Consider the following 19,302-nt stretch of genomic DNA (forward strand, 5'->3'; position numbering starts at 1 on the left):
TGATTTTCATAAAGTAACCTAGTCAATTGAGGTGCAATTTGAGATTAGATCTCCTGAATTCAAATCCAGAACTGTTTCCATTCCATCAGGCTACAAAAGTGAACCTAAATCAAAAGATAAGAAAAGAATTGAAGAAAAAGAGACAAACTTTGCTAACCATGAAATCTATGTGAAAAAAAAAAAGATCTAAAGAAAAAAATGTAAGCTTTTCCAAAATAGAATATTTCAATTAAACAGAATAAAGTCTTCATCTTCTAAGAAATTAGTAAGCCTTCTACCCATCTCTAATTCTATGTTATTTAATAGAACTGGCCTTGAGATATTGAAAGAGTTCACTATCAACTCATCTTAGATTGACCTTACCTACAATACTAAGAAACTCAACACTGTATTTATGTATGACCCTTCAACACTGTTACTCTAATTACACATTACTAATTGGTGATTGCCAAAATAAATGAAGACGTACCATGGGTTATATAAGCATTAATTCCCTGCCAAGGTCAAGATATGATAAAAACAATTTAAAGGGACAATTCAAAAAGTATTTAGTAAGGTCCTAATCTGCACAGAATGGGGACTAACTTGGGAGCACAAGTAGATAGAGCACTGGGTTTGGAAACAGAAGACTCATTTTTATGAGTTCAAATTCAGCCTCAAACATTTAACTAGTTGTGTGATCCTAAAAAGTCACTTAACTGTTTGCCTTAGTGTCTCATCTGTAAAATGAGCTAGAGAAGGAAATGGCAAACCACTCTAGTACCATTACTGAAAAAAAAAAACCTCCAAATGGGGTCACAAATAGTCACGCGACTGAAATGACTCAACAACAACAACATACAAGACACTATGGGGGGGGGGGGGGGGCAGAGGCAAGATGGCGACAAGAACAGATTGTGTCTTAGGCTCTCTCTCATAAAACTCATAAGCTAAGGACTCTAACTAAATTTTCAAGAGACAGAACCCACAGAGGGACCCAATGAGGCAGTTCTCCTACTCAAGGTAACCTGGAAAAGAGCAAAAAGGCTCTACTCCCCAGAGTCGGAGGGGTGGCCCGCCAGAGGGGTGGCCCACCAGAGAAAGAACTTCAGCCCCCCGGAGGCAGCCCCAGGGCGCTGAGAACCACCGCTCACAGCAGCGGGAGAGTCTCCTGAGCTACGCCCCGGGGAGCACCGGGCACAAAGTGGGGAAACAGTGGGGGACTCCTGCCAGAGCAAGCAAGAGAAGCCCAGCCCTTAGGGTACACAGGGAGTAATGGGGTCTTTCAGCAGCCCAGATTCAGGAACAGAAACAAGGGAAACCGGTAAGCAGGAGTCCCCTAGGGCATGAGCCCATTGAACTGAAGGAAGGATGTGAAGAGAGACTGCAGAGCTCTGTCCTCTGCCCCTGGAACTGGACTCTGGGGCTCTGACCACATTCAGATCCTGATCCCAGTCTAGCCCCCCCCCATAGAACAACAGGGGCCCCCCACCTCGGCCCCGTGGCAGAGGGGGGCGCTTATGGTCATTCACAGACCAGGAGGGAGGACAGAGCCTCACACACTGAGACCCTTGTGGGAGTATCCCAAAAGCTCAGAAAGCACCCCAAAAAACAAGCTCAGGATGGGAAAATGAGCAAGCAGAGAAATAAGAGGAAGACCATTGAGAAATATTTTGCCTGTGAGCCCAAGAAGGATCAAAATACTCAGTCTGAAGATGAGGAAGCACAAGCTCCTGCATATAAAGACTCCAAGAAAAACAGAAATTGGGCTCAGGCTATGACAGAACTCAAAAAAGAGTTTGAAAGTAAAATGAGAGAGTTAGAAGAAAAACTGGGAAAAGAAATGAGAGAGATGCAGGAAAATCATGAAAATGAAGTCAGCAGCCTAGTCGAGGAAATGCAAAAAAAAATGCTGAAGAAAATAGCATGCTAAAAACCAGCTTAGGTCAAATGGATAAAACAGTTCAAAAAGTTATTGAGGAGAAGAATGCTTTAAAAAGCAAAATTGGACAGATGGAAAGAGATAAGAAAACTCTCTGAGGAGAACAAATCCTTCAGACAAAGAATAGAACTCAGGGAGATTGATGAATTTACAAGAAACCAGGATTCATTACTTCAAAACCAAAAAAATGAAAAATTAGAAGAAAATGTAAAACATCTCACTGAAAAAACAACAGATATGGCAAACAGACTTAAGAAAGATAATTTAAAAATTATTGGAATACCTGAAAGTCATGATCAGGAAAAGAGCCTTGACATCATTTTCAAAGAATTACTACAGGAAAATTGCCCTGATTTTCTAGAAGCAGAGGGCAAAATAGAAATGGAGAGAATCCACTGATCCCCCTGAGAAAGAGATCCCAAAAAACCCCTAGGAATATTATAGCCAAGTTCCAGAACTCCCAAATCAAAGAGAAAATATTACAAGGAGCCAGAAGGACACAGTTCAAATATTGTGGAGCTGCAGTCAGGATCACACAGGACTTAGCAGCAGCTACACTGGAAGCTCACAGGGCTTGGAATACAATATACTGGAAGGCAAAAGAACTTAGAATGCAGCCAAGAATGAACTACCCAGCAAGGCTGAATGTCTTCTTCCAGGGAAAAAGATGGACTTTCAATGAACCAGGGGAATTTCAAATGTTCCTGTTGGAATGGCCAAAGCTGAACAGAAGGTTTGATCTTCAGATACAGGACTCAGGTGAAGCATGGAGATTGGAGGAGAGGGGGAAAATATGAGGGACTTAATGATGATAAACTGCATGTATTCCTATATAGAAAAATGACACTGATAATACTCATATGAACCTTCTCAGTTAATAGGGCAGGTAGAGGGAGCTTTTAGAGTTGAAGCACAGGAGAAAGCTGAATTTGAAGATAAAATATGGTGTAAAAATGGAGTCAATAGAAAAAAAAGGGAAATGTAAGGGGAGAAAGAAAAAGGAGAGGGGCAAATAGGCCAAGATATTTCATATAATAAGATTTTTCTTTATTACAATGAGCTATTGCAATGATATGGAAGGGGGGGAGGCAAGGGGGAATGAGGGAATCTTTGCTCTCATAAGAGGTGGCTAGGAGAGGAAACAGCAAATATACTCAATGGGGTATAGACATCTGGAGTAAGAAGAAAAGGGGGGGACAGGGGGAAGGAGGGGATGTGAGTGATGGAGAACAGGATGGACCATGGAGGGAGAGTGGTCAGATATAACACATTTTCCTTTTTACTTCTTGCAAGAGGCTGGGATTGGATGGCCTGTCCAGGACCACAGGGACAGGTGGATGCTGGACCTAAGGGGTGGTATGGGGGCTCAGGGCTTCTTGGCCCCAGGACCAGGGATCTGTCTGCTGCGCCACTCAGCTACCCTACAACAGAGTCAGAGGGAAAGGAGAGAGAAAATATAGTACATGGTAGTAGAAAAATATGAAAGGAGGGAGTTGTGATCAGCAATGGCAAGGGTGGAAAAATATGGAAGTAACTTTTGTGATGGACTTATCATAAAGAATGTGATCCACCCATGACAGAGTTGTTGGTGTTGGAACAAAGACTGGAGCACATTTTTTATTATCATTATTTGGGGGCGTTGCAGGGCAAATGGGGCTGGGTGGCCTGCCTGGAGCCACATAGCAGGGTGATCATTGGGTGTCTGAGGCCGCATCGGACCCGGGTGCTCCTGGCTCAAGGGCCAATGCTCTGTCTGCCACCCAGCCACCCCCACTATTATTACCATTTTATTTTATTTTGGGTCTTTTTTTTCTTTTTTTTTGGTTTTTGCAGGGCAGTGGGGTTGGGGTGGCTTGCATGTCACACAGCTGGGTGATTGTTGGGTGTATGGGCAGGATATGGGCTCAGGTGCTCCTGGCTCCAGGGCTGGGGCTCTGCCCATTGCACCACCATCCATATCTACTATTACTATTATTTTTTTTATTTTAATTTTTTTCTCTCCCCTTTATTGCTCAAGCAAGTCTATATTTTGTAGGGGGAGGGGGTATTCTGTTTATTCTTTTTTTTTTTTAGGTTTTTGCAAGGCAATGGGGTTAAGTGGCTTGCCCAAGGCCACATGGCTAGGTAATTATTAAGTGTTTGAGACCGGATTTGAACCCAGGTACTCCTGACTCCAGGGCCAGTGCTTTATCCACTGTGTCACCTAGCCACCCCTCTGTTTACTCTTAAACAAGAATATTTTATTAATGTATAAAAAAACATTATTTGTACAAAAAGAGAATAAATAAATATTTTTTAAAAAGACACCATACTAGACTGGGATTACAAACATAAAAGTAGAAATTTAGCATTTACCCCAAGGAATTCATACTGTGAGATACAACATAAAAATATATAAGCAAATACAAGGGATATGAAGGCAAAATGCATTAAAACCAAAGAGGATCAAGAAAGGATTCTATCACTTGAATTGCATCTTGAAGAATGTCAAGGTTTAAGAAGAGAGGAGGGAATACAGTCTAGAAAAGGGATTTATTGTATACCCAGGCTACACAAAAGTCAAAATATAACATCAAGTTCAAAGAACAGAAAATATAGTTTGGCTAAACTATAGACTACATTAAGGGTGGTCATTTGAGTTAAGTTTGAAGAAGCAGGTTGAAATCAAATTGTGAAGGACAATCTGAGGATTCTATATTTCATATTAGAAGCAATAGAGAACCACTTCATTAATCAGTGGGATACTAAGTGAACTATTCTACTCAGAAGAATAATGTGGTTAGAATTCTACTTTAAGAATATTATTTGATCAGATAAGTGAAGGACAGTTTGGAGAAGGGAAAGGTTGAAAGCAAGATGTTGATGGGATTTTTTCTGTCTTTTGTTCTCGAAGAAGGCCATGACATTTACATGAATTGGATTTGACTGAAGAGGTGCAGAGCTAAGACACCAACCTCACTTTCTCCTCCTGAATCATTTGAGTCTAATGACCAAAGATGAATGGGGAAATCTATAGAGATAATCCTGGATTTGAGGCTATCAGAATTAAGTGACTTGCCTAAGGTCATAAAGCTATTAAGTATCTGAGAATGGATCTGAACTCAGGTTCTCCTGATTTCAGGGTCAGTGCTCTACCCACTTTCCCATTTTACTGCTCATGTCCAACAGTCTCATGCAGATAACCAATGATGCCTTCATGCCTGAGCTGTGCAAGTCTGAGCTAGAGGACCAGGATGGAGCTAAAGGCATTCCTGTAGAATTAGTCAATTGGAAAATCCAGAAAAAGAAGGCTAGTTATAATCCCTCTCATAGCTCAGATCCATAATTTTCACGTTGGTTTGCAATTGTCAAAGAATACTTCAGTGAAAATGGAGGTAGTCTAGGGATTCAGACTCTTATATTGAACCTCATGTAAAACACTGATGAGTTTGTCTCTTTTCTGCTCTAAACCAACTGGATCAAACACTAACCCAAACTGTTAGAGGTTTTTAGTTGTCCTTTCCATTCTAAGCCTCCAAGACTGTAGAAAATTCCACCACTGGGGAAACAGCAGAAGAGAATGAAGCAGGGACTGAGATGGTTTCTATCTCCTTAGCCCAGTACTCCTCTCTTTTTCCCCCTACTACTATACCCAGGGCTCCACAAAAATGCTAGGCTGCTGGCAGAGCCAGGGAACCTCTCCCATCATCCCAATCCCTACCACCAACCCTCCTTCCAATGATTACCAATTCCAATTGACTCTAGCCTTGGGAAGCTATTACTCCTGGCCATTGCAGACTAAAGAGGAAAAAAAGAAATGGAATAATAAAATCAGGAGTCAAAAAAAAAATAGTCCAGGCAAGAAGTGAGCACCTAAATAAGAATGATACACATAAAGAAAGGAACAAGTAACAGGAAGAAATGTTGTAGAGGTAACATATTGTCTTTCTGTCCAAATTTAACAAGGCCTAGGATTCCATCGGTACAATTCATACATGCAAAATATAAGCAGTCCAAGTCATATTCTACATGGCAGCTAAGTTTTTAGCTGCTTTCAACAATGAGGACTGCCACTAATCAATTTCTTAAACTACATGTCCTTGGCATATATCTGTACTTTATTTTGCAATATAAAAATTTTGGAATATTATTATCATTATTATTATAAAATTTTCTTTGTTTTTGTCTTATTGATATTGGCTTGGTATTTAAAAAAAACAAATTTTACTAAATATTTAGTAAATGCAAAGATATTACTAAAAATCCTTACCTGAATAATTTTTGGCCGATGAAGGAAAATCTCAGGAGGAAAATCTTGCATGATAACATCTTCTAATAGTTCACATGTATTCCAGACTAAAGTGAAGTTACTACTTCTTAAAGAACTAAAATAAATTAAGGTATTATTTAGAAAAACAACCAATTTGCATACTAAAGATCATCAAATACTTTTACAACTCCAAGAGAGGAAGAATTTCAACCACAATTTCACAATTTCAACCTGATATTATTCAGGACCTTGCCCAGTCTTGCAACTTAGAGGCCAAAACCTCTCAGTCATCTCTAATGACCAAATATAAGAGTTCTACAAGTATATGCTTCCCAGTAGCCAGGCCCAAGCCATATCCTCAAAAGACCTGTCTCCTCCTTAATCACAGTGTGACCGCCAATTCAAAGAGAAAGAAAGGCCTTTATTAAGGGACACATCTATTTCTATTTATTCTGTTATTAAAGGCATCACAAAATCATTGGCCTAAGGCCAACAAAATCAAACACATGAAGTCTTTTAATCATCCCTTTACTCATGGATTATACCCTTATACAAATGAGGTAGTATTTATCTTCCATCTATTTGTAAGTCAGGCCAGACAACACTAGCATGAACAAAATACCATGCTACAAGCTAACTGCTACTAATTAATTGGCAAGCAAGTCAGTCATGATAAAGCATTACATTACTACAAGGAGAGATAGGCAGTAGCTTAAGCAAGGAAACCAAGATATCCACTGAGACCCAAGATCTTCTTCATTCCTTTCCCCTCAAGACTCCATCATGTACTTGAAAAAAATTAAAAAATTCAACAAAGTAGCAGAATATAAAATAAACTCACAGAAATAATCAGCATTCCTATATATATGACAACAAAACCCAAGAACAAGAGATAAAAAGAGAAATTCCATTTAAAGTCACTGTAGAAAATATTAAATACTTCAGAAGCTACCTCCCAAGGCAAACCCAGAAATTGTACAAACACAATTACAAAGCACTTTTCACCCAAATTATATCAGATCTAAATAACTGGGAAAAAATGACAATTGCTCAAGTTAGGTCAAGCTAATATAAAAATGACAATTCTAACCAAATTAAATTACTCATTCAATGCCATATCAATCAAACTACCATGGAATTCCCAAGCTAGGGAAAAATAGTAACAAAATTCATCTGGAGCATCAAAAAGTCAAGAATAGCAAGGAAACTGATGAAAAAAAAATATAAAGGAAGGTAGCTTAGCTCTACCAGATCAAAACAATAGTATAAAGCTGCCAGGTACTGATTAAGAAATAGAGTAATGGATCAGTGGATTAGGATAGGTTCAAAAGAAACAGAAGTGAATGACTACTGTAACCTCCTATTTAACGAACCCAAAGGCATTAGCATCTGGAATGAGAACTCACTATCTGACAAATATTGTTGGGAAAACTAAAAAAGCAGTAGGGCAAAAACTAGGCATAGACCCACATTTCACATCCTATACCAGAATAAGGTCAAATTAGGTACAGGATTTAGACATAAAGAATGACACCATAGCTACATTAATATACCAATGTACCAAGAAATACTCTGTCTCTCAGATCTATGGAAAGGGATAAAGCAAGAAATAGAGTACATTATAAATTACAAAATGAAAGATTTTGACTAAACTAAATTAAAATACTTTTGTATTAATAAAACCAATGCTGTCAAAATTGGAAGGAAAGCAGAAAACTGGGAAACAATCCTCACAACTAAGAGTTTAGAAGCCAAAACCTCTCAGTCACCTCTGGTGATAAAATATAAGAGTTCTATAAGTATATGCTTCAGAATGGTCAGGCTCAAGTCATACCCTCAAAGACCTCATTTCTAAAACATATAGAGAACTGCATCAAATTTATAAGGCTACAAGTCATTCCCTAATTGATAAATGATCAAAGAATATGAATAGATACTTTTCAAATGAAGAAATTAAAGCTATACAGAATCTTATGAAAAATGCTCCAAATCATTATTGATTTGAGAAATGCAAATTAAAACAACTATGAGGTATCACCTCACATCTATCAGATTGGACAAGATGAGAAAAAAAGGTAAAATGATCGATGTTGGAGAGTTTGTGGGAGGATTAGGACACTGATTCATTGCTGATCCAACCATTCTGGAGAGCAATATAGAACTATGCCCAAAGAGCAATAAAATTGATCATACCCATCCAACAATTCCAATTCTAGGCTTATATCCAGAAGAAATCATAAAAAATAGGAAAAGTCCCACATGTTCCAAAATATTCATAGCATTTCTTTTTTGTAATGGCAAAGAACTGGAAGCTGAGGGGATGCCCATCAAATGGGGAATAATCAAAAGTTATGGTATATGAATATTATGGAATACTATTGTTCTATAAGAAATCATAAATGTTCAGTTTAGGAAAGCATGGAATGAATTACAGCTGAACAAAGGGAGCAGAACCAAAAGAACATTCTACACATTAACAACATTGTGAGTTGATCAGCCTTGATGGATGCAGCTTTTCTCAGCAGTTCAGAGAGTTAGAATAAACCTAATAGACCAACTATGTATAATGCTAACCCCATCGAGAAAAACAAAAAAACAAAAAAACCCTTCAGAATCTGATGAACACCACATTTTTTGAAAAATATCTTATGTACTTCTTTCCCTAAATTCTAATTCCTCATACTGAAAATGATTAATCTGTAAACATGTTTAACACAAGTGTGTATGTACATTATTAACCTGCCTGTTCGCTGCTGATGGGAAGGGACTGGAAAGGGAGGGTGAAAGGAAATTCTGTGACTTGAAAATATACATATGTATATGGATGAATGTTGAAAAACTTTCATAACATGTATGTGGAAAAAGAAAATATCAATAAAAAGCCTCCATTTTTATTCACATTAGTGAGTAAAAATAGAATGAAGGGAAATTCACAAATGCTAATTATAACTGAATGTGAATAGGATGAACTTACCCCTAAAACAGAAAAAAATAGCAGAATAGATTAAAAATCAGAATCCAAGAATCTGATACTTACAGGAAACCCATTTAAGAATAAGAGATAAATACAGAATTAAAATGGACAGAGTAGAATTTATTATGCTTCAGTTGATTCAAAAAAGGTCAAGCAATCAAAAAAGCAGAAAACTGTACCAATTCATGAAAAAGCTAATAACCCTTTCTACACTCACTTCCATAAGAAAACTACAGGTCTTTGTCAATGTAAGGAAAACAGAAAGTTGGGAAACAATCTTCATAACTAGAAGTTCTGATAAAGGTCTCATTTCTAAAATATAAAGAGAATTGGATTAAATTTATAAGATCACAAGTCATTCCCCAATTGATAAATAAATGGTCAAAGGATATGAATAGACAGTTTTCAAATGAAGAAATTTTATATACATACATATATGTATAATCATATGAAAAATGCTCCAAATCATTATTGATTAGAGAAATACAAATTAAAACAACAATGAGGTATCATCTCACACTTAGCAGATTGGTCAAGATGAGAAAAAGGGAAAATGATCAGTGTTGGAGAGATTGTGGGAGGATTGGGACACTGATGCATTACTAATGGAGTTGTGAAAGAATTCAACCTTCCTGGAAAGCAATACAGAACTATGCCAAAAGAGCAATAAAACTATTCATACCTTTGGATACAGAAATTCCAATTTTGGGTCTATATCTAGAAGAAATTATAAAAAATGGGAAAAGTTCTACGTGTTCCAAAATATTGATATCAGTTCTTTTTTGTAGTGGGAAAGAATTAGAAATTGAGGGAATGCCCATCAATTGGGGAATGGTTAAACATGTTATGGTTCACAAATACTATGGAATAACTATTGTTCTATAAGAAAACATAAATTGGTTGAACTCTAGAGAAAAATGGAATGACTTACAGGATCTAATGCTGAGCAAAGGGAAGAGAACCAAGAGAACAATGCACACATCAACAACAAAATTATGAGATGAACAACTTTGATGGAAGCAGCTCCTCTCTGCAGTTCAGAGAACTAGAAAAACTATATGACAGATTAGACTATATTATCCCCATCCAGAGGAAGAAAAACAAAATAAAACAAAGCACAAAGAAAAAAAGCTCTTCCGAATCCAATGGATACTTTATAAAAAATATCTCTTATGTATCTCTTACCCTTACTCCTAATTCCTCATGCCAAAAGTTACTAATTTGTAAACATGTTTACCCAAATATATGTGTAGGGGACTTCTGGCCAAGATGGCAGAGAGAACCAAGAACTGTGTAAGGTCTCCTGGCTTTCCCTCAGAGCTAATATGAATCACACCTCTTAAAAGAGATTTGAGGGGTGGCTAGGTGGCTCAGTGGATAGAGCACTGGCCCTGGAGTCAGGAGTGCCTGGGTTCGAATCCGGTCTTGGACACTTGGTAATTGCCTAGCTGTGTGGCTTTGGGCAAGCCACTTGGCCCCATTTGGCTTGCAAAAACCTAAATTAAAAAAGAGAGAGAGAGAGATTTGATCAAAAAGAAGAAGGAAAACTCCCAACAAAGTCTGTCTCAGGGGAGCGTGGGTGAGCAGGAGGCAGAGAGCAGAAAGCCAGCCCAGGGCTGGTGGGGGGAGGCCCAAGGACCAACCTAAGATCAGCCATGGAGGCTTTGGCTATGTGAGAGGTGGGACAGGAGAGCTTAAGCACAGAGAATTGCACAATGTGGCTAGATAGCAATCTACTTGGCTTTGCTCTGTTGGTCTGGAGGACCAGGGCTGTGGGCTCCATAATTTCAGCAAGTCCTCTTACCAGAACAAACACAGAAACAGCCCCCTTAACCCCAGGTTCAAGTGTGGGTAGCTGAGCTCCCTCAGTTGAACACAGGGACTAAATACCAAGCCCAAGGACCCAGCCCAACAGTATAGAGCTGCACCCCCCACACCCGCTCCAGGCTTAGGGAGAGGGCCTCAAATAAAGATCACAGACACTCCAGAGAAAGCAACTGGCACCCCTTACTAGCCAGCCCACTTGGAGTTAGTGAACAAAGTGAACAAAGCCTCTAGGATATTCAACACCAAACCTCTGTGAACCAGCCCCTTCCCCAACACAATCTCCATGGAAAAGGAAGAAAAGCCAACAGAAAGGAGGGTCCATTGAAAACTACCTTGAATGCTAAGATCGTAACTCAGAGAGATCTAGAACCAATAAAAACCAATAAAATTGATAAACTTCTAGTTAATTTGATTTAAAGAAAAGAAAGCAAATTGCTAGTATCATAAATGAAAAAGGTGAACTCACCACCAATGAGGAGGAAATTAAAGTAATAATTCAGAATTATTTTGCCCAACTGAATGGCAATAAATTTGATAAACTAAGTAAAATGGAGGAATATTTACAAAAATATAAGTTGCCCAGGTTAAATGAAGAGGAAATTAAATATCTACATAACCCTATCTAAGAAAAAAAAGAAATTCAACAAATCATTATTGAACTCCCTAAGAAAAAATCTCCAGGACCAGATGGATTCACAAGAGAATTCTATCAAACATTTAAGAAACAACTGGTTCCAATTCTATATAAACTCTTTGGAAAAATAGGGGAATACAGAACTCTGCCTAACTCTTTCTATGACAACAAAATGGTGCTGATACCAAAACCAGAAGAGTCAAAACAGAAAAAAGAAAATTATAGACCTATCTCCCTAATGAATATAGATGCAAAAAATCTTAAATAAAGTCTTAGCAAAGAGACTACAGCAAATGATCACTAGGATAAATACACTGTCACCAAGTAGGATTTATCCCTGGAATGCAGGGCTGGTTCGATATTGGGAAAACTGCTATTATAATTAACTCTGTCAGTAACAAACCTAACAAAAATAATATGATTATCTCAATAGATGCTGAAAAAGCCTTTGACAAAATACAGCACCCATTCCTACTAAAAACACTAGATAATGTAGGAATAAATGGATTGCTCCTTAGAATGATTAAGCAGTAACTATCTTAAACAATCAACAAGCATTATATATGCAATGGGGATAAGCTAGAGGTATTCCCAATAAGATCAGGGGTGAAACAAGGATGCCCATTATCACCACTACTATTCAATATTGTGTTAGAAATGTTAGCTTCAGTAATAAGAGAAGAAAAGAAACTGAAGGAATTAGAATTGGGAAGGAAGAAACTAAACTATCACTCTTTGCAGAGGACATGACAGTATACCTAGAGAATTCTAAAAATATCATCAAAAAAACCACTAGAAACAATTAACAACTTTAGCAAAGTCACAGGTATTTCTAGATATGACTAGGAAGATACAGCAGAAAGAGCTTGAAAGAAAAATCCCATTCAAAGGAACTTCAGACAATATAAAATACTTGGGAGTATACCTGCCAAGGCAGACTCAGAAACTTTATGAAAACAATTACAGCACACCTCTCACAAAAATAAAATCAGATTTAAGTAACTGGGCAAATAGTAATTGCTCATAGACAGGCCAAGATACTATGATAAAAATGACAACTCTACCTAAATTAAACTACTTATTTAGTGCCCTATCAATCAAAATTACAAAAAATTACTTTAATGAGTTAGAAAAAATTATAAATAAATTCATATGAAGAAATAAAAAATCAAGAATTTCCAGGGATTTAATGAAAAAAGTACAAAAGAAGGTGGCTTAGCCCTTCCAGATTCAAAATTATATTATAAAGCATCAGTCATCAAAACTGTCTGGTATTGACTAAGAAATAGAGTGGTGGACCAGTGGAATAGACTAGGTGTAAAAGAGGTAGCAAGGAAATGATTATAGTAATCTGCTGTTTGATAAACCCAGAGTCTGGCTTTGGGAATAAAAACTCTCTCTTTAACAAAAACTGTTGGGAAAATTGGAAGTTAGTATGGAAGAAACTTGGATGAGACCAATACCACACACCCTATACCAAGATAAGATCAAAATGGATACAGGATTTAGATATAAAATACAATATTACAAACAAACCAAGAAATCAAGGAATGGTTTACCTGTCAGATATATAGAAAGGAAAGCAGTTTATGAACAAGGAAGAGATGGAGAATATCATTAAAAATAAAACAGATAATTTTGATTACATGAAATTAAAAAGCTTTTGCACAGACAAAACCACTGTAAGATCAACAGAAATGTAGTAAATTGGGAAACAATCTTTACAACTAGTATTTCTGACAAAGTATTCATTTCTAAAATATATAGAGATTTGAGTCAATTTTACAAAAAAAAAACCCCATTTCCCCAACTGACAAATGGTCAAATGATATGAATGCAGAGGCAATTTACAGATGAGGAAATCAAAGCAATCCACAGTCATGCGAAAAATTGCTCTAAATCATTACTGATTAGAGAAATGCAAATTAAAGCACTGAAATACCAACTCATACCTATCAGACTGGTCAATGTGACCAGAAAAGACAATGATCAATGTTGGAAGGGATGTGGGAAATCTAATATATTGTTGGTGGATCTGTGAACTCATCCAACCTTTCTGTAGAGCAATTTAGAATTACACCCAAAGGGCAATAAAAATGTGCATACCCTCTGATCTAGCAATACCACTACTGGGTCTATATCCTGACAATATCATGCAAAAGGGTAAAAAACATCATTTGTACAAAAATATTCATAGCAGCCCTGTTTGTGGTGCAAAGAATTGGAAATTGAGTGAAAATCCATCAACTGGGGAATGGCTGAACAAATTTGGATATATGTATGTTATGGAACACTATTGTTCTATTAGAAACCAAGAAGGATGGAAATTCAGAGAAGCCAGGAAGGATTTTCATGAACTGATGCTGAGCAAGATGAACAGAACCAGAAGAACATCGTACACCATAACTGCAAACTGGGGTTCATGATTAGTCTTAATGGACTTGCTCATTTCATCAGTGCAACAATCAGGGACAATTTTAGGGTATCTGTGCTGGAGAATACAATCTGTATCCAAAGAAAGAGTTATGGAGTTTAAACAACGGCCAAAGACAATTACCTTTAATTAAAAAAAAAGTTATCTTATATAATTTTGCTCTCTCTTATATTTTATTTTATCCTTAAGGATATGATTTCTCTCTCAACACATTCAATTTTGATGAACGTATAGCATGGAAATAACATAAGACTTACTTTTGTGGGGGTTGGTGGGAGGGAAGTGAGATGGGGGGAAATTGTAAAATTCAAAATTCAAATACATATATAAAATTCTAACTTGACTGTTCCCTGCTGAGGGGAGGGGGTGGGAGGAAAGGGTGGGGGGAAATTTTTTAACTTGGAAATATGCATGTGCATATAGATGAAAATAAATAAATTTTAAAAAAGCAGAGCACTGAACACTTGGTTAAGTTTATGATTTCTCCAAGACATACCTATGAGAGATAACAGAAAACCACTGAAGATTTCTGAACAGGATGTTCTTTTGGAAGTTTTATGGACAATGAAGTAAAAACAGAAGAGATCACCAGACAGGAAGAACAAATTAGACTATTAGAGAATACTCAGATTAATTTAAGATCATTTACAATATAGGTCTTGCACCATTTTTTCAGATATAGCTTAATAATAATGAGACCAAGATTAGAAATTTCCTCCTTACAGAGATCAATCAATCTCTTTCACAGTCACAAAATAGAGCTTCACTCTAAAGAAATCATATGATGCATACAGTTTACTACAAGGGACATCTTTTAGATGTGAGACTGTATTTAAAGTATTAATACAATTCAAAGTATAAGTCTTATTGAAAGAGGTTTAATGGTTGCATTTGCATAAATAAAAAGGCAGTTCTTTAAAAAAAAGTAACAAAAAATAAACTCAATTACAAAATCTATTTAAATTTTCTGTCATTGGGTAGCTTCCTTGAGGTTTATTTCAAATAAGTCTATATCAGTTTTATTCAGTCTAGAGTTGATGACAACTTAATTTTGGAAAGTAATTCACAGTAGTAAGAATTTCAATATAAAATATTTATATAACCAATCAGCTCTAGAAAATATACCAGCCTTTGACTTCTGAGGTAATATGTTTTATTCCTACCCAGGTAACTTACATTACATAAGTAACTTTTGGCATACACAACCATAGGAAAAAAATTTGGTGAATATAAAATGACTTCAATTCATTCATTTCACTGAGTGTAAGCATAGTTTAAAATTTAATAAGATATTATCTTTTATAGAGCACTAGTATCTGAAATAAAAATAATTTAAATGTTTCAGCTACTATACCTTTCATTAGATGAAAGAACATGTCTATCTGTCGCGGTGAGTGGCAACCAAGGAAATGTGGAAAACTTCAAACATTTCACAGCTTGATTTACTGCTAATGGAATAGCAAAACATGTAATTATTACATTGATATATCTATCTATCTCTATATCTATATATATATATATATTCACAGAGCTTAGGCAATGGAAGTATTCTTAGAGGCTATCTGCTCTAACATATTCAAAGGGAATCCCCACCATAATATAAACAAAAAAGTAAAAACTTAGTCTCTACATCTACAGTATTTGTCCCTATGATTGGCTAGCTTGATAAGCCTATCAAAAAAAGAAAATAAGATTAGCCTGGCAGGATCTGTTCTTAATGAGGTCATATTGGCTCTCTGTCAGCACCGTTTCCTTTTCTAGATGCTCATAATAGAGCTATTTTTACAAACATCAAACTTCAGAATAATTTTCCCCTTCTCCAGCAATAAGAAAATGGCATGCAAAACAAAATTCTCATCAAAAGTTCTATCTTACATTATGACAAAATATCTGTTAACTGCAGTCAAGAAAATATTTCATAAGACTTAATAACAAGACAGTTTGATGTCCCCCAGAATAACAGTATTTTCCACAGTTGATTTTATAGCTATATTACATTGCCATCTTCAATGGGATCTTTTTTTCCTAACTGAAAATGTTTCCACATAACATTAAATAGATTACAGAATTCCACTGAAATTTCCATTTTGTCTCCTTCCTCTCCACTGCCTAGCTGAGAAGTAATTTAATTGATGATGTTGTGGAGCTGTTTCAGTTATTTCTGACTCTCTGTGACCCCATTTGCCAAGGTTTTCTTGGCAAAGATACTGGAGTGCTTTGCCATTTCTTTCTCCAGTTCATTTTACAGGAACTGAGGCACAGAAGGTTAACTTGCCCAGGATCACATAGTTTGAAAGTGTATGTATGAGGCTAGATTTGATCTCAGGCTCTCCTGACTCCAGGGTCAGCACTCTATCTCCTATGCCAACAGCTATCCCTTAACTGATAAGAGTGAGTCAATTCTGTAGGAACAGAGAGAAGACTAGTTTGGCTGGATTGCAGAGTAAGGAAGAAGTAATTATCAAGTGAAGGCTATTTCAGTGTTATGGAATATGTTAACAATTATAGCATATAATTAAATACTAAAAATACCAATGAGAGATGTTCATTTTCAAATATTCACAATAGTATTATATATAAAAGATTAAGAAAAGGAGAAAAAATTTAGACAAGATGATGATTTTTGGTTATAGACTTGGCATTAGAGCTCATATATAACATCACTTTGTTAGGGGGAAGTTCAGCAATACCAAAAAAAAGTAAAAGCTACAGAATTCACAAATGGTATTTTTCAAAGGGGTCTTTATCACTCCAGTTAAAGTAGCAACACTGAAACACCCATATTTCCTTTCAAGTGGCAAAGTCCATTGTACAAATAAGGACAATGGCTGGGCAAAACTTTCAAGGAGTTAAAGAGCAGGATTAAATGGAGACAAAAGACTCTTAGAACAAAAAGAAAAAAGTTAATCTCTGAAGTGTAATCAAAGAATAAAGCATTTTGGTTATTATTTCTTCTAAAGAAAAGGAGGAAAAGTGGGAATTTTAGCATGCACACTGAGCTTCTTAAGGAATTTACTAATAACTAGTTAAAACTATAAAACATTAAATTAATATTTTATATATGTCAGACTCAGTTATATGCTAATTATTTTGCCAAGCTTTTCTTTTTCCTCTTTTTCATTCTTAGTTATAAAGGAAGCATCTGCAAGAGGGAGGGAGGAGAGATATTTGGAAACAAGAGATATCAATAAATATTTAAGTATTTTCTTCAACTCAATTTTGAAGTAAAATTTAGAAATCAAAAAAGTCTCTAATATTCTCTTTAGCCCAACTCAAACCTTTACCCCTTCTGACATCCACATCTCCTTCAATTTTTCCCTATATCACTATACTACTCAGTTCAGAGATCAATTATTAAAGCCTTGAAAAATATGACTATTCATAATAATTACTGAGAATTTAATCTGTAATCTCAAAGACAAAATTAAAAGAAAACATAACAAAAATTTTAGACAGAAAGTGCACCAAGTTTTAAAAACATGCTATATTACAAATAACAAGTATATAAATCTGTTTAATTAAAAAAAAATTAAAGATCCCATCTATGCCTCTAGAAATCCATGACTTTCCACTTGTTATTTCTGTCTCACTTAGCTTTCATTCTATTCTCTCTAATGGATAAGTATATTTATATAAATTCTGGGCAGCCAGGGAAAAGTTTTCAAATTGGATTGGCACTTAAAATGCAAGCCCATCAGCAAATAGATATATTGCCAACTAATTTTCTGGTTTTGGTATATTGAAAGGATATATACTCTTAATTTTTACATTAGGCACTGAAACAGGCAAAACAATAATAAATTCACACCATAGAAGATATTTATATTTACCAGAGAACATAGAAATGATCATCATAAATGTACATACACAATGATCCTGAATAGCCTTCTGTCTGTTTGAGATTATTTATGTCTTGAGAAAAATATCCAGGTCTAATTTCATTTTCTTCTGGTAAAGCTGATGAGAAAAAAAAAAGTTACCAAAAGTGCATTGGCTTGCTCTCTCTTCTTTGGTCCATGAAAAAAATTTACAATTTTAAATTACATCTTAGTTTTTACCAACATTTTAATTTAAAAAAATCTGAAAGGCCTTGTTTAGTCCTTCCTTCTCTATAACAAGTCATCCCCTAGAGAAAAAATTACTGAATCCAAATTAGATACCTAAAGTATTCCTCCCCCAAAACCAGCAGCCCAGTTCTTTTCTATTAAAAAGCTGAAATGTTTTAATTCAAATGAAAACATTTAAACATTTGGATTGACAAAATGGACTACCTGAAGGTGTTGTTTCCAAGATCTTTATTTCACCTTCTGGATTTATCTAGTCAATCAGTAAAGATTTATTTAATAAGGACAAGGTATTATAGTAGATAATGGGAACATAAAAAAAAACAATTCCTGATCACAAGAGCAAGGGGAAAACAACATGTAAACACAAAAGTATATATAAAATATACACAGAATATAAAATACAAGGTAGTTAGGGTAGAAATTAGAATATCAAAAGAAAAAGGCTTCATACAGAAGGTCATGGTTGAAGGAAAAAAAAAGAATTCTATGAGAGTTGAGAAAGGAGTGAATTCCAGGAATGCTGAAAGGTTAATGCTAAGGCATGGAGATAGAAATTCAAGTGCAATGGGTGAAGAGCAAAGAGATGGTTTATTTGGCTGGATCACAGAATAAAAAGGTTCAATAAGACTTAAAACATAGGACAGAAACAGGCTTCTGAAGCCTTATAAAACTAAATAGATAAGTTTATATTTTATCCAGGAAATCACTGGAATTTACTGAATACAACAGTACATGCTCAGATCATCACAAGAAAATCACTTTAGCAAGTATGTGGACCGGAACTGGGAGAGACACGAAGCCAAGAAATCAATTAGAAGACCACTGCAATATTCTAATAGATGGGCAATTAATGTGTGACTATAGAAAAGGGATTTTTTTATGAGAGATGTTTTGGATGTAAAAATGCCAATATTTGGTACCTAACTAATTTCTGGAGTAAAAGGATAATGAATCTGGGAAACTGGAAGAACGATAGTGCCTTTGAAAGCAATATGAAACTAGAGAAGAGAGGTATAGTTTGGGGGAAAGATGAAGAATTCTGTTTTAGAAATACTGAGTTCAAGACATCCAGTTTGAATGTTCAATAAGCAGTTAGTAAGACAGGTAGAAACTCAGGGCAAAGACTAAGGCTAGAAAAATAAATCTGGAAATCATCAGCAAAAGATGATAATTAAACTCAAGGAAGCAAATGAGAT

The 19,302-nt window shown here is 35.9% G+C and overlaps 1 protein-coding gene across 1 annotated transcript in view; it reads right to left on the minus strand.

The window, feature by feature from the left end:
- The window catches only part of RTTN (rotatin), a 290,369-nt gene that overhangs the window by 262,242 nt on the left and 8,825 nt on the right, over positions 1-19,302 (minus strand). Inside the window, exons 4-6 of the mRNA XM_074202085.1 lie at positions 17,907-17,996; positions 15,394-15,487; positions 6,171-6,285 (exon numbers count right to left, since the gene is read on the minus strand). Coding sequence (XP_074058186.1) covers positions 6,171-6,285; positions 15,394-15,487; positions 17,907-17,996 — 299 coding nt within the window. The remainder of the gene's footprint in view (positions 1-6,170; positions 6,286-15,393; positions 15,488-17,906; positions 17,997-19,302) is intronic.

The sequence above is a fragment of the Macrotis lagotis genome, chromosome X (genome assembly GCF_037893015.1).
Source record: "Macrotis lagotis isolate mMagLag1 chromosome X, bilby.v1.9.chrom.fasta, whole genome shotgun sequence".
Classification (NCBI taxonomy): Eukaryota; Metazoa; Chordata; class Mammalia; order Peramelemorphia; family Peramelidae; genus Macrotis; species Macrotis lagotis.